General features: G+C 38.7%; 2 protein-coding genes and 1 non-coding gene across 4 annotated transcripts in view; 1 reads left to right on the forward strand and 2 right to left on the reverse strand.

Moving 5' to 3' along the window:
• The window catches only part of LOC150001403 (perilipin-2-like), a 219,453-nt gene that overhangs the window by 71,216 nt on the left and 126,760 nt on the right, over positions 1-21,477 (reverse strand). The window lies entirely within an intron of this gene.
• The window catches only part of SCIN (scinderin), a 77,587-nt gene that overhangs the window by 24,720 nt on the left and 31,390 nt on the right, over positions 1-21,477 (reverse strand). Inside the window, exons 5-7 of the mRNA XM_090287152.1 lie at positions 3,576-3,668; positions 1,299-1,431; positions 571-659 (exon numbers count right to left, since the gene is read on the reverse strand). Coding sequence (XP_090143278.1) covers positions 571-659; positions 1,299-1,431; positions 3,576-3,668 — 315 coding nt within the window. The remainder of the gene's footprint in view (positions 1-570; positions 660-1,298; positions 1,432-3,575; positions 3,669-21,477) is intronic.
• Positions 17,359-17,558, forward strand: LOC150001405 (U2 spliceosomal RNA). Its single transcript, XR_016513202.1, has one exon. It is a non-coding gene; the product is annotated as a U2 spliceosomal RNA (small nuclear RNA).

The following is a 21,477-nucleotide window of genomic DNA, read 5'->3' on the forward strand; positions in this document are numbered from 1 at the left end:
TGGTTGATTATTTTGACTTGAAGACTGTGGAGAGAATATTAAGAGAGAAATTCTTATTTTTATTATGCAGCCCCCGCAGAAGGTCTCTTTCCTCAGTTTTTGAAAAATTTCATCCTCCATACCAGCCACTTTCAAGGCTTTTCTTCTCATGGCACACATAAACTAATTACTAAAATTCTGTGGCACACCAAAAAATATATGTCTTGCCAATCTGACACACACAAGAAAACAGGTATAATTTTGATTCATTCACACCAGTAGGCTATTGTTGTATTGGCCGCTGACATTTGTTTATTTGATAATCCACAGGAAAAGAGGTCAGTGCCGCTGACTAAATAGTTAGGTATTACATGTTTTAAAAATTCTGCAGTACATTGGTTGAAAATCACTGTTCCAGACAGATAGATTACTAGGGACATATGACAGACCGTTGCACACACTCAAATGAAGAATGACTTCTCATTGATACATTACTTTAAATCAAATGCTTTTATGAGTTTTGTGGAGATGTCATGAGCACTCATGTTTTCAATTTTTTTTTTTTTGTAGGCAGTTTATTTCCATACATACCTGAGTGTTGATGGAATAGTTCATTTGGTGTAGGAATTGTTCAGCTGTCTTCATTGCAGCCTTTCTTTCCCGGGGATTAGCATCTTTACCTAAATTACAAGATAAATTAAAGAGAGATGGAATTTTAGCAAGGAAAGATATTATTAGATCAAGTGAAAATTGTGTACAGACATAAACATAATTAATTTAAATGTAACACTGAGAAAATCACAGAAATTTCTAGTACATTAAATATATTTGAAATGTGGTAATGAACACTACACACAAAAGACTTTTGCCCTGGCTGGTATGGCTCAGTGGATTGAGTGCCGGCCTGAAAACTAAAAGGTTGCCAGTTTGATTCCCAGTCAGGGCACATGGCCTGGGTTGTGAGCCAGGTCCCCAGTTGGGGGCATGTGAGAGGCAACAAATCCAATTCTTCTCTTGCAAATCGATGTTTCTTTCCCTATCTTTCTCCCTCCCTTTCCCTCTCTCTAAAAATAAATAAAATCTTTAAAATATATATATATATTTTTTTGTATTGTCCAAATGCTTTTTCAATCCCTGACAAATGATGCTGGTAGGAAAATATATGGCTTAGATGTCTGTATTTTATATGAGCTATTTACAAATCAAATCTAAGAAAGATAGTTTTTTTAACTTTTAATCCAAAAAGAGGTTTTCTGTACCTTGCTGAAGAAATAGCTACAAATCTGAAGTACAGCAACAAAGTCAACGGCAACTTTTACCTTTCCATACGAAAATTTTTCTTGCAGCACCGTGGTCCAAAATAAAGCATTCTTCAGACCGCAACATCTTCATGGAGAAGGGGTTTACCTTGGACACCAACGTCACCCTCATGGACCCGGTGGCATCTGAAACCTAATGTAAAAATGAGCAGCTCAATTAGGGGATGATATAAATGTTCTAAAATTAGATTGTGGTGATAATTGCACAACTCTGTAAATGTAACACAAAGCACTGAATTGTACAAATGAGTAAACTTGATGGTATGTAAATTATATCTCAACAAAGCCGTTTCAAAGAAAACAAGCAAATAACAAAATCTGTGAGCCTAATTATACCCTTAAAGGCTTTCAAAAGTTCTTTGGGATAAAAAAACTACTAATAAAAAGTTAAGTTTTGGCACCACATTTAAAACATCAGAAAATAATAGTGGTAATAAAAACGGCTAAGATTTGCTGAGATTCTCATATACTAGGCATCATGCTATGAACTTTCCATGATTATTTCTTAATTTTTACAGCAACCTTTTCAGATAGACAATTATATTACAGTCATTATGCACACACACAAGGCTGAAGCTTAAATATTCGATCAGTGAACATTTACTGAGTGCCTACCATATGCCAGGCATTGCTAAATTACAGTTTATGAATTTTTTTCAATACAAGTTCTATAATTTATGTATAATTTGTATAAGTTATCAAAGTAAATGTCCTCTGCCACAAATTAATTGTTATTTATCTAGATCCTCAAAAGTTTGGAAATGACTACAAACTTTTTAAGCTGAAGGTGGACTTACAAAATTGAAAGTGTTATTAATTCTCAAGTTAGAATTCACTGCTTTTCAATGGTCAGCTTGTAAGCTACAATATAACCACCTGGGTATTTGAAAAATATGCAGATTCCAGGGCCCTCCCTAGCTCACTGGTGGAGTTTTACAGCACCTTGGTGGGGCTTAAATTGTGTATGTTTAGAAACTGCCCTTACTTAGGCGACTCTGCTTCCCTACTTTGTTCAGCAATCCCAATTGCAGTATTTTCAAGAGGACTGATACTTCAGATGCATGCAACACATGATAGGTCCACTAGAGGGAGCGATGATTCAGGATCAGCATGTTCACATGGTAAAATATTTCTTTAGTACATAAAGCTGCCCAAGAGGGACAATAGTTTTATTTGAGGGCTCAACATAAAAGATATTTAATGTTCAGCTGTTGAAAATTAGTTTTAGAAACTAGTGAAAAAAACAAGCGGCCACAAAGTCTTTATATTTCTGTATGGCTTATTATCAGTATATTTAACAGAAGAGATAAACACATTTTCCTTTGCCATCTAGGAAGAAAACAATCCACTTTCCCTTTACAAAAATAAAGTTATGCCGCACAAGTTAGTAATCTGATCTCCATCTAAAATCAGTGGTCCTGATCTAAGCTAGAAGGTCACTTAAAGAGCAGCAACTACAACTCCTTCCTATGACAGATGAGAAAACTATTCGATTCTGTAGGGAGATGACAGTCTGCTCCAAATCACATGCTTAGGGCCTTGCAAGGGGAGGGAACGCTTGAATAATCCCATCTGAGCAGTCTCCTCACTGGTACGTCTTGTGGCTTTTGTTACCCTTGCCAGCAATAAAATCATAGAATTATAGAGCTGGAAGGAACAGAGTAATCTTCTAATGTAATCTCATTCTCTCTCTCTCTCTCTTCTTTTTATTTTCCAGATAAGAAAACTAAGACTCAGAATGGTCACATCTTGCTCCAGGTCACCATGGAGGTGACATGGAACTGGGTCTGCCAGTCCCCAGGACAGAGCTATTTTTACCCTGTCTCCTTCCAGCTGTTTGATTTGATAGCTTTGCCTGTAACAAAGAAAGCCTTCACTATGGCTAACCAGGATACTTAAAATAAGGTGAGGATTTTCTAGCTTATCAAGAATTTGTTAGGAAAAGCTTACCAAGTATTTTTACTCCATGAAGAAAACATTTTATTGAATGTAATATTGACTTATCAAACACATTGTAGCAAAACAGTACAGCAGCAATGTATAATTTTATTTTTACCACTATAAGTTCACTTATTTGTTGTTTTCAATAAAAAATAACAAAAAATAATGAAAAGAGGAATTATAATAAATACACTAGAGCAAACACCTATTTTACTCACACATGTCTCTTTGAGGGCAAGGAGGAGAAGTGCAACTGTAGCAAAGAGTTCCTCCGAGTCCAGGCCTCCCAACTACATCTAGCCCATCAAAGCAGCAGAACTCTCCCAGCGGACTCACCATGTAGAGTCTAGCCATTCTCCGGTTAGTCATGTCTGCGATAGTGTCGCCGTCGTCCTCTCCATCCCTAAGCTTTGGCTTTTTCCCTAAAACCTGGACAAAAGTGAACAGATAAAAGATAAAGACCTCTCATTAAAGAATGCAAAGTTGAAAAAAAAAAAAAAAAAAAAAAGAACAGTAAACCACGCTGCATTTCTAAAGACACAGATTATAAAATATTTGCTATTTAAATGACCAGATTTAAATATTTCTCAGCAATCATACGACATCGGCCTTTTCCCATAAGTCAAGTCCATCAATGGCATTAAGTAAACGAACACCGAGTCTGCTAGTGGTGGGAACTTCCAAGAAAGTAAAATCCCAAGTTTATAAGCTTAGGTGTCCATATTATTGAAAACTATCAGGAATTAAATAAAATATGAGTTCTAAGTCAAGTTCTGCAACAGAATTTCTTCTGGGACCTCTGCTTCTTGAAGAAGCAATCTATAGGTTTAATCAATTTACTATTACAAAGACTTGGATCAACATTACTATTTGAGTGTTAGGTACTATCATTATTGGCATGTTACAGGCTAGATAAAGTGCAAGTTCTTGACGACCATATCATGCTTCCTTTTCTGTTGCACCTTGGCACTCAAAACAGTGCCTGGGGGATATAAGATGCTCAGTAAGTAGTTGTCAGATGAACAAATGAATGTATTTATTTATTATTGTATATTTGATGCAATCCAAAAGTCTAAGCAAACCATTTAGAAGTACACTTGAATCTGATTTGAATTTCTGTATACTCAAATCAAATACACATATACACAAAAAAATTGATAAAACACCTTAATTAACTTATTGACACAAATATTTTAGAATGTTAAGGACAAGAATGAAATGTAGATGTATTCTAAACAATGTGATTTTATAACAACATAGATATAAATTTAAGTTTAGAACATGCAAAAAAGGTATTCATTTCAATTTAACAAATATTTAATATACAAAGAAATTCCTTGTATAGTGTGCTTTATATTTAATATTCCTTGCAATATATTGGGTGAAGTGCAGATTGCTGAATGTTAGACAAAAATAATAATGTATATAAATTCTAATCCTTGTAGGAGTATGGGCACAGCCTGGAGTTTAGAACTGATTTCCTCTGGGAACAAGCCCACCTTTTTGTCTATAAAATAATCAATAAAATTGCTTTAGTTATTATCGTCGGCAGCCGTCCGTCTCGAGAGACGATGGTGTAGCTTCTTAAGAGTCTATCTGCACCGCCGAGAATGGTTGTGCAGTCCGACTCGGGAGTAACACGGTATCTGTCTCCTCCCGTGTTGGATCGACATCTTGCGATGACGCTGGAGTGTCCTCTCCAGTGACGCTGAAGCTACAGAACCTGGGCAGGGTGATATGGAGGGTCTGCTGTTGCCCATGCAGCAGACCCCCCCTCTCTTCGCAGCTGAAGGGTCCAAGGGAAAGACGGAGTCAATACAGCTTGGCTTCAGGTGCGCCGCAGGAGTTGCCGGTGTTGACTACAACGTCAAACCGCCCGGTGTTGACTACAACGTCAAACCGCCTTAGGGACTCCGGCTCCGGATTTTCTGTCGGGGTTTACTCCCTTAGCCTTTCCCCTGAAGAGGTATGCCGCAAGGCAGCGGAGGTTTTTTGGAGTCAGAGTTTTCCTTCTCTGATGTACCCTGACTGGAAGATCGAACCAGCGACACTTAGCTCGCAGGCCGACGCTCAATCCACTGAGCCAAACCAGCCAGGGGGATTAGTTATTATATATACTAAATTATTATAATATAGTCTTTCTTTTTTGCTAAAAGTAAGATCAAGACAAAAATTAAAGCACTTGCACCAAAAGCTTTTAACAGTTTTATTTTGGTAGAAGTATGTATATCTTTGAAGAGCATTAAGGGGTCTCCTCATATGATATGCCGTTTTGTAACTAACTGTACTCCAACCAAGATAGTAGAGTTTGGAATCAATAGTCTGTGTTAAGGACACAGCTAATACCGGTAAGTCTCCCAGGGGGCCAGGTGAGCTTGAGATTTGGGGCATCCTCTAACTTTTAATTTTCAGCCAGCAATTCCCATATTAGCCAGGGATCTTAAATAACCTCTCAAAGGACTGTAGCGTAGTTGGGAACTGAACACAGGGGATTGATCGGAAATGGGCTTAACTACAGGGGTATGAGGATATTGTCAGATGTCCCTAAGGATCATTTTAAGATTCAGTTCAACAACTAAGCATTTACCAAAAAACCCTCATTGGGGTTTATAAATGAGTTTTTACCACCTTGCCTGGCCCTTAAGTTCTTTTCATCAGGCCTAGAAAGAGGAAAATTAAACATGCTCATTTTATCAACTATGCCATACATCTTGATCTTGGAAATAAACTCTAAATACAGCCCTGACTGGTTTGGCTCAGGTGGTTGGGTGTCGCCCCCACAAGGCAAAATGTCTCTGGTTCGATTCCTGGTCAGGGCACATGCCTGGGTTGCAGGTTGGGCCCCTGGTCGGGGCACATACCACAGGCAACTGATCGATGTTTCCTTCTCATACCAATGTTTCTCTCTCTCTCTTTTTTTTTTTTTTTTACTTTTCTTCCTATCTAAAAAATAAATAATTTTTAAAAAATTGTAAATACAGCTTCCCCGCACAGGTAGGATAAGGCCTCAACTTAAAATGCTCACTTAAGATTTTTCAAGCAATCAGTATTTTGACTCATGTAATCCTTTTTGTAGGAAATAGCGCATTTTGACAATTCAAAGAAAAAGGGAAACAGAGAAGCCTTATTTAAGGATGTTCCATAAAAATTTTATCTATTGTTCTAGCTAAGACCTGTCACTCAAGCTTGGAGCACCTCCCCCCCTTTCCATTAGACATTTTCTCTAAGTTTCTACTTAAAAGTATCACTACCCTCTAACATGCTCCCAACAGAACATGTCTTTCCACCAAACTGACTGTTCTCAGTTCACCCATGTGCCAGAGTCTCCAGTGTTCTATGCATCTGAAATGAAAATCATGTGGTCAGTGTTGAATACTTGCTGTCCTCCACGTTGAATCTCCTACCCACTTCATCATTAAATTCTACTGAGTTGGGTGAAAAGTTCATTTAAATAAAAGACACATTTTTCATTTTCACCAATAACTATACTGATTTGGGTATTTTGAGTACATCAGCTATCTCCCACATGGAATAATGTTCACTGTTCTCAATTAATGTCTTGATTTGATCGCTATCAACTTCAGCTGGTCTACCTGACCTTCGAGCATCGTCCAGCAAGAAGTCTCCAGCATAAAACGTCACAAACCACTTTTGATACATTCAAGTCAGTCACAGCACCTTCTCCCTACACTGCACAATTTTTTTGTGTGTTTCAGTTGCGTTTTTAACCTCCCTTGAAATAATAAAGCATAATATGCCAAAAATGTTGCAAATTTTCTTCCATCTTCAGTATTAAAATGACTACACAAAATTCACCAATTTTGATTTTTTTTTTTTTTTTTTTTTTTTTACTGCACACTGATATGACAGCTGTTACAATCCAACCTAACAAAATTGTTTTGAATGAAGTTAAAGACAAGTGCTACTAGAGCCATCTTTTGGAAAAAAACAAATGAACTTTTGGGCCAACCCAGTACTTTTTTATGATAACGTTTGGAGTCACTGATCCTTTCTATTCCTTAATTTACCCTAGTGAAGACCCCTATCGCCCGAGTCATGAGTTCTACCTACTGTTGTCAACTTCTTACTGCCTCAGTCTCCCCTCATCTTTTCATCCAGAAAATTATTCTGGACTCTGGCCAGAAGGCCCTTTATTTCACTTTAATCTTATATTTCAAGAATCTGACTCTATTTAAACAAAGATTTATATCTGGAGCAGTGATTCTTAAAGTTCAGCGTTAAAGCAATATCTGGATAAGTTGATAAAGGACAGATTCCTATTTGCCAGCTACTAAATAAAGGTTGGGGTGAAGTCCAGGAATCTGCACTCCACATCCTTCGGAAATGAATGCTACTGGAACAGCCAAACCGCTCTGTCTGGATTCCAAAGCCCTCAGAGGCTGGCTGTCGCTTACCCATCGTGCATTATTCCTCAGCCTCTCTACCGGGCACTGTCTCTAACCAGAGTGATGTTTTCGTTGTTCCTTGGGGGACCCTTGCACTTTCCTTCCCCAGGGCCTTACCTGATGCTGCCTGAAGCACCACTGAGCAATTATTCTGTGGTTGGCTCAGCTAATTATAAGCAGCACAGTAATAGTTACCCCTTACTGAATGTCTACTGCGAGTCACACATTGTATCGGGAGCTTCAGACACATGTCATTTCATCCCTGTTAGAGCCCCCATGAACTGGGTCCTAGTATCATCATGTTACAGAAAAGGTCATGGTGCTAAAGAGGTGAAGCGATTGTTTCACAGAACGGCTACATGCCCAGGCTGAGGCTGCAGCACCGAGCCCTTTAATGCTCTTTCAGGAACTTTTAGAATAACTATCACATACTTCCCTAAATCAAGAAAAACTGGGCCAGTCTTGGAAATGGACAGAAAGATTCTTTCTTTAAATAGTTTATTTTTGTTGTATTTTTTCCATTACCATTTATCCCCTTTACACTCTCTTCTGCCTCCACCCCCACCCCTGTCACCCCTGCAATCACCACACTGTTGTCTGTGAGTTCTTTCCCCTTTTTGCTCCATCCTGCCACCCCCAACACCCCTCACCAGAGCTGTCAGCCTGCTCTCCATCTATGAGTCTGTCTCTCTTTTCCTTGTTAGTTCAGTTTGTTCATTAGATTCCACATGTGAGTGAGATCACATAGTATTTGTCTTTCTCTGACCGGCTTATTTCACTTAGCATAACGCTCTCCAGGTCCATCCTTGCTGTCTATGGCCATACGACCCTGAATGTGCCCGATCGTGTGTGATCTCGGAAGCCAAGCAGCACAAGGCCTGGTTAGTACTTGGATGGGACAGAAAGGTTCTTTTTTGTTTTGTTTTAAAGTTTTCAATTATAGTTTATATTCAATATCGTTCTGTATTAATTTCATGTGTACAGCATATTGATTAGGCAATCATACTTTACAGAGTGATCCCCCTGATGTTTCCAGTACCCACTTGGCCCCATACACAGTTATTAAAATATTATTGACTATATCCCCTGTGCTGTACTTTACATCCCTGTGATTGTTCTGTAACTTTGACCCTTCTGGTGATCCGATGCTATAAAGGTCTGCACCTTTCCTTTACTTTGAGTTATTTTCTAATTCAGTAGAAGATCAATAAAAGCAAATGATTTTGTCCACAGAGATTCACAGGAATTTTTGTATGATAAAGATGAAAGTAAGATCTGCTCTGTGGTCAAGGCCAGCTTTGCATTTATTAAAAAATTCATCTTAACATTGATTGTCTGTACATCTGTCTGTTCTTTGAATTCTTCTTTGAATTAGTTATAATACTTTATTAGTTCTCCTATGAATAAATGACTTAAAATCTTTCACATGGGTTATTATTATTATTATTATTTATTTTTTAAAGACTACCTTTGGCTTCAGAAGTAGTACCCTTCTCCCCCCCAAAAAATGAAAAAGAAAACTACCTTAAATTATAGTACCCCTCTTGTCTAAACCACATGTATTGGCCCCTGTTTATATATTTATTGCCTTTACTAGCATTATGTATATTCAGCTAATACTTTCAAGAGCCATTCTGTGCCATGCCAGGAACTTTTAAAATATCAGTTAACATATTAGTATCTATCAAAAACCATTCTAAGCATTTTGCATTTATTAAGCCATTCCACCTTCATAACAACCCTGAGTTGGCCTGTGTATTATCTCATTTTATGCCAAAGAAACGGGCTAAGCCACTTGCCCAAGGTCGTGCAGCTACTAAGTGACAAAGTCAGGATTTGAACTCTGGCTCCAGAGTGTGTGTTCTCAACTAATATGCTCTGCTGGCTCTTGTAAGCACTTCAAAAAGTCTTCACTTAATTGTTCAGGCCTTGTCTATGGAGATAAAGCAGTTGTCACTCCACAGCAGAGATTGTATAGGGGCCATTTTGTGTCCTCCCATTCTGATTAGAATTATACCAGCAAATAAAGATACTGAGCAGCACACATGCTATTCACTATGGTTCCAGTGTTCTGCCATCCTCTCCACTAGCTGTTTTCATCTTTCCCCAGGCCTCCTCTTTCTATTCCCCTCTCTTCTCCATTTGGCCTATCTTTGGCATAGAGGCTCAGAGAGGGAAGTTCTTCCTTTATATGAGTGCTATGTGAGTAAATAGCCTTTAAAGAAGAAATAACAGTGTTCAACAAACATGAAAGATCTACCAAAGAATGTAAAATGGAACAATAGGACTTCTTTAATCATAAAATTTCCAAAGGTTAAAGAGAACATTGATAACATCTAGTGCTGGCAAAGATTTGGTATTTTATTTGGCACTCTCCTAACGAGAAGGACAGTTCTTGATAGTGATTAGCAGTAGGTAACAGAAACCTTAAGAGCATGCTAATTATTTAACCCAATAATTCTATTCTAGTATTCTAAGAAAATAATTAAGATATATGCAAAGAATCAATGTACATCACAACATTTTACAGGATATAAAAATGCAAACCATCTAAATGTCTAACATGGAAGGAATTGATTAAATAAATAAGGCTATAATTGTAAAATAGAAAACTATATAGACATTAAATTATGATTTAAAATATATAATAATCAGGAAAATGTTCACAATAATTAAAGTAAAAATTTAGATTGCAAAGCCTTATCTACAGTATAAACTCTTTTGTAAAAGCATAGAGATATGTACATAAAAACAAAAATCAGAAAAAAATTGTTTTTTTCCTCAGAGGTGAGATTTGTGAGATTTTTTTCTCTATATGACTATATATTTGGTAAAATTAAAAAGTAACCATATTTTTATTTCATAAATACCATCCTCAGTGTTGTGTGTTTTTCTATATGACCCACTGTACTATTTCTTTTAGCCCCTGGCTGGTTTGGCTCAGTGGATTGAGCGTCGGCCTGCGAGCTAAGTGTCGCTGGTTCGATCTTCCAGTCAGGGCACATCAGAGAAGGAAAACTCTGACTCCAAAAAACCTCCGCTGCCTTGCGGCATACCTCTTCAGGGGAAAGGCTAAGGGAGTAAACCCCGACAGAAAATCCGGAGCCGGAGTCCCTAAGGCGGTTTGACATTGTAGTCAACACCGGCAACTCCTGCGGCGCACCTGAAGCCAAGCTGTATTGACTCCGTCTTTCCCTTGGACCCTTCAGCTGCGAAGAGAGGGGGGGTCTGCTGCATGGGCAACAGCAGACCCTCCATATCACCCTGCCCAGGCTCTGTAGCTTCAGCTTCACTGGAGAGGACACTCCAGCGTCATCGCAAGATGTCGATTCAACACGGGAGGAGACAGATACCGTGTCACTCCCGAGTTGGACTGCACAGCCATTCTCGGCGGTGCAGATAGACTCTTAAGAAGCTACACCATCGTCTCTCAAGACGGACGGCTGCCGACGACTATTTCTTTTAAAACATAAGTTGGTCTATGAGTAAGTTTTTTTTCTTAGAAAGAAGGTCCAGTCAGTTAAGAACTTTGCTGAACCCTTATAATTCTTACCTAATTTTCACATTGGCTCCTGTCTTTATTTACTTATTTCAAACCTTTAAGCCAGCCCTACCTATTTTGGATATGAAATCCCAACATTTACAACCTTGCTCACTCAGGATGAGTTTTCCCTCCTTTCACTCTCTACAGAAAAGTCAGACAGTTGGAAACCCTACAGTAAGTATTTTAAGTAAAAAAATAAGAAAAGAGAGGATAATATGATACACAACCCAAAACTTGAGGTCACTTTGGATAAGTATGCCCTAAGTTGGTGTCAAGGCCTAAAAGCATTTAACATAGAGGACCTTCTGTGCTTCTCAAGCCTGATTTCAGCCCGACAGATTAGGAAAAGGAGGCTGAGAGATGTTAAGGCTTTTGCCTTCCGCCCAAGTCCCATCAATATTAAAGCAAGGATGTAGACCCCAGGCCCTCCAGCTTCTCCTGCTCTCTACGGAAAAGGAAACATCTCCTTCTTCTTAGCTTCATCATTTTAGTGTGAGCCCTGCTTCTATATTACTAAAAACAAACTAAGCTCTCAGGTTCTGCCGGCTAACATTTTAATTACTCAGTAATTCTTGTGTCTGATTTCCTATACCTAACTAAAAAAATAGATCAGTAGTTTGCAAGCAGATGGTAAACAGAAATAAATTGTTATGGTGTATTTACTTGTTTCAAGGCAACTAAATATTTGCTACTAAGGAAGATAAAATATTTGCTAACAGAGAGATAAAAGCACAGGCAATTCTTGAGAAAAGCAGCAACCTCCTTTGACCTCATTTAGCTGGCTCCACCTAATCTGGATGTGAAATCCCTGCATTTGCCCTCCAGCTCTCTCTCACTGAGATGCTTTCCTGACTAAAACCACCTTCATCCCTTTATTCCTATCTCAAGTAAAGGGTAATTTAGTATAACAAATAGTGGGTAAAGGTAATTTAGACTCAGAGAAACCATGTGCCATACATGTTTAGATAAAAGGATAGAGTGAATTGGATGTCTGCAAGAGATGTGGCTCTTTAAGTGTCTGGGTCTGGGCTGTCTAAGAATTTTCTCTAATTGAAATATTCCATATCTGTGCTACCCAACATGAGAGTCACTAGCCATCTAAGTTGGTGTCAAGTTCTAAAAGCATTTAACATAGAGGGTCTTCTGTGCTTCTACTACAGGCAGCTAGTGAGTACCTGAAAGGTGGCTAGTGTGAGCAAATAAATAAATTTTAAATTTTACCTCAATTTAATTAATTTAAACCAGAACTCAGCCATATGTGTCTCACAGATGCGGTAGTTGACAGTGTATCTCTAGAGGACTCAGGAAATGCAGTGGTCTTGCGGAACTCACCCTAACACAAGTATGGTCCTCAGTGCTACTGTAACAGCAACGTATTAGAGATCACAAGACAGTTAGCTCATAAATTCTCACTATATGGGAAGCTAACTCACAAGTTACTATCACATGGAAAGCTAACTTTCAAGTTACTATAACATGGATCGCTCACTCACAAGTTATTAAAATACATAAGCCGAAATGCTAACTTATTCAACTAGAAGAGTTGTGCTCACCGGCTGCATACTGGAGTCATCTAGGGAGTAAAGAATACAAAAGTCTGGATCTGAGCCCCATTCTGACTGAAGCCTGATATAAGTGTTCACTGGTATCAGCTTTGTTCTAACCAGGCTGATCATCACCATCAGGACAGGGCTGCCAAGCGTTTCTGATGTTCATCTTGCTTCTCAGGAAACTTCCCTGGACAAATTCTCATGGTTTGATGGTCTGGAAGCTGCCCTGCAGCAAATCTCAGGTAAAGATTTTAGGCCATTTTCCTTTTCTGGGGATCATTAAACCTTTTTCTGTAAGACCTCGTACCTACTTGAACATTTCTATCTGATTAGTGTTGGAACAGACACTCCTGCCATTTGCCTCTGGGGTTCCTAATTTCTATGCTTCACAATGAGCACCCGCCATCCCCCATCTTTTGACAATCCCTCCATTTGGTAGGTTTAGGCAAGCTGAGCTAGATGGACCCACTACTAAGTGAATCCCCACATTTAAAGTGGTATAAGAATTAATTTCCCTCACAAGTATTTTAGGATATATGATGCTGAAGCGAGGCCCCACTCACAATCATTATGATAATAAAATGAGATAATGTATGGGAAGTGATTGTCACTATACCTGGAACATGGTGAAAACTCAACGAAACTCAGATCTTGCATCTTGAGTCAAGCCCTGCTTTGGTCAAAAGGTCACTCTGTCTCCTTGAGATGTTCCTGCATATCATTGCTCTGGTTCTTTGCATGACGACTGTACCATTAAACTTCTTGTCACACACTTCCCCAATGACTTACACTTACTTACTACTTGTTCATGTCTTAATCTAACGTTATTAAGTTGTCTATGTCTCTTGATAGTGTACCCTTGTCAATGCCTTATATTTTAGGTTGAAAACTACAAGTTGAAGACAGGTCTATATAATCCTTCTCCAAGCAAAGCCTAGAGAATTACCTCCTGTGTCAGCAGCAAGGAAATAGCTGACAATGCTTAGTAAGAATAAGCAGTGATCTCTTCCTCCTTTAAAGTCTCTTCACAGTTACGTGTGTATAATACCATTAGTCTGTGCTTATACAACCAACTCTCTGATCTTCCCATGTGTTTCAATCCTATCTCCCCATTTAATGTTGTACATATGACCTTATTTTGGGGAGGCAGTATATACTAGTTATGTAAGACTTATTATGCAGTGTCTATGATTTATCAGCAGTATGAGAAAGGTCTGGGGCTATAATATTGCTGGCTGTTGTCCTCTCTGCAGCAATAAACATATGACAAGTGGTTTCTTAGATTACGGGGTTTCCGTGTTAATGGTAAGAAGTATTTGTATCATAGAGATAAAAATGCAACTAGAAAGTGCAAGAAGTGCACAGAAAATACAGCCTTCCAGTGAGCCAAGGTAACAATGTTACTTTTCTTTCATTTGAATCTACATATCTTTTTGAGCTGTGTTTTCCAGTTTACCCTTGTAAAGCACAAGGAAATGAAACTATGCCGTCACCCAGCAAGGGAGCTCCAGGACAGTGACTCTCCAGCAACCAATATTCAATTGCAATGTATTTGCCACTTGCTTCAAAACAGATTTAAATCAACATATTTGTCTTTTTCGCATGTACTCTATCAGACTTCATTAAGTTGTATTTTCAGTTCTGGTTTGCTTTATTATTTGCCAGCATTCACTGAAATACAGCACTGATATTTGGTTTCTCAGTCATGCAGACCTTATTTCCCAGGGTATTTATATGGATTTTTTTTGTTTGCACACAGATACTAATATATTTTCTTTTAACAGTCTGTTCATGCCTTTTCCCTGACTACTAGACTGCTATGAAATATCCAGAATTGAGGATTTTCTGTTGGTTTACATGGAGAGTGTATTATGAAGAAACAGTGCTTTCCTGACATTCACTTTAAAATCCTTTTTGTAAATAATAAATATACATGAGTGTGTGCGTGCACACACACACATACACCCAACTTCTGTCCAGAAAAAAATCAAACCATTGTTAATATAACGAGAATGGTTTGCACAACATTGATGTAACCTGGCAGCCAAGGTGAGTGGACTGGAATGCACATGTGTGAACAATGATGACATCACTGTATTAGTCTGTGGGGATGGTAGACACCATTGAGTGAGCATGAGTACTGTGTGGTCACCACATTGAAAATGACTGAGTGAGTGGAGCAACAAATGTGCATTAAATTTTGCTTTAAGCTTGAACATTCCTCTATGGAAACTATCTGGATGACTCAGAAGGCCACAGCTATGGGCAACTGGTGACTGGTAGCTTCATCACAATGTGCCCGCTTGTCCATCACATCTCGTGCAGAATTTTCTGGCCCAAACATCAAGTCACCAAGGTGAATTCAGCCCCCCTACAGCCCAGATTTGGTACCTTGTGATTTTTCCAAAACTAAAATCACCTTTGAAAGGGAAGAGATTTCAGACTGTGGATGAAATTCAGGAAAATATGAGGGGGCAGTTGATGGCAATTGGGAGAACTGTGTGAGGTCCCAAGGTGCCTACTTTGAAGGGGATTGAGGCATCATAGTCCTATGTACAATGTTTCTTGTATCTTGTATCTTCTTCAATAAATATCTCTATTTCTCATATTACATGGCTGGATACTTTCTGGACATATATACCCAAAGCAATGTAACTGTAAAATTGTGATGCACTGGATACCCTGACAAACATAATAGTAATAACATTGACTTTTATTTTGGCCAAGTACTGTCAATATAACCCAGTTCCACAACAGTGTGATTCTTGGCTCTGAAAAAGCAGGACTTAGAAGCACCATCCAGATGGCCTCAATTTTAGAGAGTTCTTTCCAATATGTGAACACATTTCCTCCTGATAATAACAAACATTAATTATAAAATGAACACTAAGGAATTGTGAGCTGTGGACTCTTGAAGAGTCAACTTTTTAATATATGGGCTGGGCTTATTCTTAGTACAAGTAAACTTATATAAAATAAATATAGCTGTTGACTATTATTATGTATTTTAAAAACTAATTTACAAAACAAATGTCAGTGAATCATTGAATTGTAGAGATCTGGCCCTTTGATATCTGAGTTTGGCTAATTATTAGCATAAGGGATAAGAAGAAATTGACCTAAACGGCTGAAAGAAAATATAGTCTTAATGTTAATATTTAAAATTATATATTATCATTAATATTATAATGAACATGAGGGGCAATAGAAATAGAAATTAGAAACCTGCCATTCTAGTTTAATAGTTATGTTAGTTTATCAACTCAGATATAGACTTTGTGGGAGCAAAGATCCATCCATACATACAGTCCATTTGTCTTAGAACTGCACTGTCCTGTTTATACTGTATCACTATTCACTCACTCCAGCTGCAAATCACAGGAAAAAGTACCTCATTCAGAAACGATTGCCATATGGCATTAATTTGGACTGGTCCTATAAAAAAGATACCTTATCAATAAGGTCACAGTCTTCACATTAAACTTTGGTGTGACCAAATGAAAGACTATTTGAAATATTATTTTATTGCACCATATGGTTAACTGCATGGTTAATATATTTCTTAGCTTTCTTCAAAATCTTTCCACTTCCCTCACTGGATGAACTGGTGAGTAACAAATTGGGTATCTGAATTAAATACTAGAAATGCAAACAGAAAATTCATTAAAATAAACAACAAATGAATGGTGCCTTGAACAGTGCCTGGCACATAGTAAACTATTAATAAATGGTAGATATAAATAGCTAGAGCAACTATAGTGCTCTGGGAACCATTATACTCTTGCAGCATGCACTGCTTGTCACTTTGATTCTTCAGATTTTGGGTGGATGCCAAGTATCATTGCTTTAAAGCAAAATAAAGAAAATAATTACAATGCTGGAATGTATGACCATTCCAATGCTTAGAATATTAAATATTCAGAATCACCCTTGTTTTTACTTTGTATAAATTTAAGTTGTATAAAACCTTAGGAAGCATTAACAATGTGCATGGCTTTTTGAAGTTTTGGAGGAAGAATAAGAAAAATATATTGGAATATTTATAAGATAAAGTTCTACATCTGTGTAGTTCCTTGGAGTTCATGGAGTATAATTACTCAACTCAGTGGTGAGAAAAGGCAGCACCAGGTCTAGGAGCAACAGCCCAGAAAAGTGGTGGAGACCAGCAGTCTGCAGGGTTAAGTGCTAGAGGGTGAGAGAAGGAGTTGGTGTTTGTGGTTGTTGGACACTAAGTGGAAGGTGACCTGACCTGGGAAGGACAATTCAACAGATGGGGGTATCCAACTGCAACTCCTGGCAACACGCATCTTTATTCACTGAATGAAGGTCGTTAGACACCAGCTATTTATTTCTCACTGTACTAGGTACTTTCACCTGGAATATATATTCTACCTAATAGATGGGAAGGAATTGCCATAAATGTGAATAATCTTGATTTGGTTATTGCTCTCCAAGAGGTTAGTTGTAACTCTCCATCTGCGGAAAGAAGACTAGAAGAATACATGACTTATCCGCATCTAAACACTAAGTGCTCCTTTGCAGGTGCACTTGGTTTTAAAACTAAATCAATAGTGTGACTTTATTCGTATCTTCAACAGTGTCATCTAAAATGCAAGGGAATAGCTTCTCAGCTTTTTGGCTATGATCAAGTGTAGTATCCATTCTTAAAATGCAGAAACATTTAAAAAGCGATACTGTCCTCTAGAAAACAGGAAAGCAAATGGAATGGTTCTCTGGCACAGTGGAGCTCGAAGTTAATTTCATTAATTATTCAAATACCAATGAGCAATGAGTTAGAGCTCTTATGGTTACACAGCTCTGAAGGCACTGTCTGCCCTAGAGGAACTTAGAGCAGTATTAATGAGGTATAAATTCTATTTGGCAAAACACTGTGGGGAAATATGACTAACATTTTACTCTTTTTCTAAATAGATATCTCTAAAGAATAATTTAAGAAGTATTTGCATTATTTAACTCTAGATTTCACTTACAAGATACCCAGGTGAGCATATCATAAATACCCAATCAACTTGCCAAGGGAATGACTAAATGAATGATTTTATTTTCAAGTTGTCAATTAACATTATGACAAGATGAACACAGCCTCTATATTGGGAGATCTTTTGGAAGTTAATCTAGCCTATACACTATTATCATACAGTCTAAAATACATAAATTTATCATGGCAAGACTTCAAACTAATGATGGTATCATTCTGACCATTCTTCCTAGCATTTGCAGACCCTTACAATCTGTTCCCATTCTCTTGACTGTTCTAGATCCAAGGCATGTTTATCTCTTCAAATGGATAATAAAATAAGGAGTCTTTGAACTTTATTGGGAACCAACAGTGTTCAGTAAACACTTAATAACTGATACATAATATGATAATCTAAATTCTCTTACAATTTTCTCATTCTTTAATCCAGATTCAGAAACAATGATTGCACGGGAGCCTGGTGTTTTTACAAAAGCAAGAATCTAACCATTCAGGAACACAGCATCTGCTTCCTATCTCCCTGTAGTATTTTTACTGCCAGTCATTCACTATTAGCATTTATAATAATTATGGACTTAAGAAGTCCATAAATTATATTGAAAAAAGTTTTTCTGGGTTAGAAAAATTAGCTGTTTCCAGTTGTCATTTCAAATAATTTGCCCCTTCTTATTCTCTTTTTGATATCTACCAGATGTTGTCTTTTTAAACAACTATAGGATTTGATCCAAGGTGGCGGTAGAGTACGTGGATGTTACGCTCGCCACCTCCCAAGACCAAATTGGAATTACAACTAAAATGTAGAACAGTCAGCCTGAATAGTCAAGTAAAGATGAGCTGAACAGAAATCTCATAATCTAGGATTTACAGAAGAAGCCACATCGAGGCTGGTAGGAGGGCGGAGATGTGAAAAGCGCTAGCCTCACTCCCATGGGCAGTGGCTGAGATTCCAGAGGGATAATTTAGCTGCAAAGTTTCCCCCTGAGAAGCATGGGGTCTCAACCCCAAGCCAGGCTCCTCAGCCCAGAGCACCAGAACAGGAAAGAGGCCTCCACATAACATCTGGCTATAAAAGTCGGTGGGGGTTCTGTCTGCCAGAAAGAGACATGAGTCTATACGAGACACTGGTGCCCTCTAAAAGGGCCAACACACAAAAACCTCGTTGGCAGCCACTCACCCTGGGCTTCAGCACAGGGAGGGCGGAGGAGACTAGAGTCACCTGAGGAGAGACTGTGTTTGTGGCTCTGAGAGGGAGCTCAAGGGATACTGGCCTGGAACTCTGTGCTGAGTCACTCTCGCACACTGCAGACACCATCTTTCTTGGGGGGAGAACTCCTGTCCACATGGCATCAGCCTTGGGGAATGCAATAGCCCCAGCCTCTGGATTCCCTGGCTTTGGGTAGGGGCCCTTCTTACCACTGCCCAGAAAACCTGGCTGGCGTCTCCCCATCGTGGGAGATCTGCTAGCCCCATTCTCTGGGATCCCGGTGGCTCAGCCCTGCCGAGGGCTGGACAGAATCCTACAAACTGAGTTGTGTGGCTCTAAAGGGGGCCATTTTTTCCTTGCATGCCCAGCTATTGTAAACTCTTCCTTCATATGGCCAAATCTTGGTCTGTTTGGGCTTGATAGAATATGATGGCCCTACCCTGACAACTACCTGAGACCCCACCCCATCACAAAAGTATGTGAGCACCCAATGGGTGGCAGCTAGACTTGGTATGTCCTGGGACATTTGCTGGGTAGCCTCAAACCCAGCACTCACACCAATTTTGACCCCATATCAATCTAGTGAACACTTGTCATTCCTACCTGGTGTCTCACTGAGAACCTACCTCATGCAACTCAAATCCCACCAGAGGCCCTTTCAGTGACTCAGCCTAACAGACAGTCAGCAGGTGCAGGCAGACCTCAAAGTGACTTGATATTTTAGATGACTTCTCCCCGGGCTCGATGCTGGTAAATGTGGGCCTTAGTGCACAGCTTGGTCCTTCCTGTCAATATCTAGGCCCAGCAGAGGCAGCCACAAACGGTGGGTCACTTTGTAGCCCAAAACCACTTGCCCACGGCCAGTGACAGGCAGCATCTGACATTGCTGTACCAGAATCCTTCCTAAGAGACCCGGAAACAACACACCCAGTGGCCAGTTTCAGACATTAGAACAAAATTCAATTACCTTCACAAGCAGCATATCTCAAGGGAGATCTCAGCAGGAACCAAACTCTGCTGAAGTGAATTCTGCTTTGTGTGGTCAGAACTGCACAGCAGCTTGTACACTTTGGTGAGGGTTGATCCTCATAGTCAGCCAGCCTGAGGGTCAATGCCATGCATGAATAGGTCAATAGTAATCAAGACTCAGTTACAAAAGGAGGGACCACATAACCCACACAAGAAACATTCCTGGAACACCCATCTCAGGTGATCAAGGAGACTGTGCCACTGGGTTCCACAGGACACCTACTACATAAAGTCACCCTACAAAGACTGAAAGTCATAGCAGATCTACCTAATACATTTAAACACACACACACACACACACACACACACACACACACACACACACACACACAGAGGCTGCCAAAATGGAAAAACAAAGACACATGCCCCAAATGAAAGAACAAGAGAAATCACCCCAAAAAAGAGCTGAATGAAATGGAGGTAAGTCATTTATCAGATATAGAGTTCAAAAAAAATAGAGGTAGAAGAGGGTAAAGGGGGGATAAATGATGATGGAAGGAGACTTGGCTTGGGATGGTGAACACACAATACAATATACAGATGATGTGTTATAGAATTGTACACCTGAAACCTATATAATTTTATTAATCAATGTCACCCCAATACATTCAATAAAACCCTATAAAAATCAATAAAAATGAATGACCATAAAACATTAATTATTGATCTTAGCAATATTTCCTCTGGGGATGGTTTAACCCTGCCCCTCTAATGTTTAGAGAATATACAGGGCCACCAAAAAGAGTTTGGGGCCTTAGGGCTAGTGAGATAGTTAATTTTCCTTCACATTCATGGATTATTCATTTTAAATAAAAAAAGAAAGTCCAAGACAAAAGCTTTACATAATTTATAGGATGCTTTTCAATTTAAATATGGTTATAGTGAAGGGAAAAGAAGAATGGAGTAAAGCGTGACTTCAGTTACAGGCTTTAGTTAGTTTTAGTTCTCATGTTATTTTAATACGAGCTTTCACAGGTTACTAAAGATGCAAGACCAGAGGCTGACCACACATCCTGTTTCCCCAGATGGTCTCGTTGATACAGGTCTCCATGTCCTGTCTGGTTGGTGCCCCTATTACTCTCCAAAGTGCTTTGGTTTGAAAAAAATTATCATCATTCTAATGATAAACCGTATTAAAATTATGTGAAAATAATATTGTGATAAATAAGTGGCTGAAATACCTCAAAATAAAGATAAAATTTTCAAAAAAATTCTCAGAAAAATTACTTTTCAATATTTTCTGTTTTGAGCATGTTAATGTGTTTGAAAGACATGTTCCAAAAATTCAGCATCAAATATGGAATAATGATAATAGGGTCATTTCTTGTTGAACTAAGATAAAATCCTATTTACTATAGCAACAAGAAAAATAAAGTACCTAGGAATAAATTTAACTAAGGAGGTAAAAGACCTGCTTTTGGAAAACTACAGAACACTGAAGAAAGAAATTGAGGAAGATACAAATAAACAGAAGCATATAGTGTGCTTATGGATAGGAAGATTTAA

Source organism: Furipterus horrens, unplaced genomic scaffold, assembly GCF_987537825.1.
Source record: "Furipterus horrens unplaced genomic scaffold, mFurHor1.1.pri manual_scaffold_9, whole genome shotgun sequence".
Lineage (NCBI taxonomy): Eukaryota > Metazoa > Chordata > Mammalia > Chiroptera > Furipteridae > Furipterus > Furipterus horrens.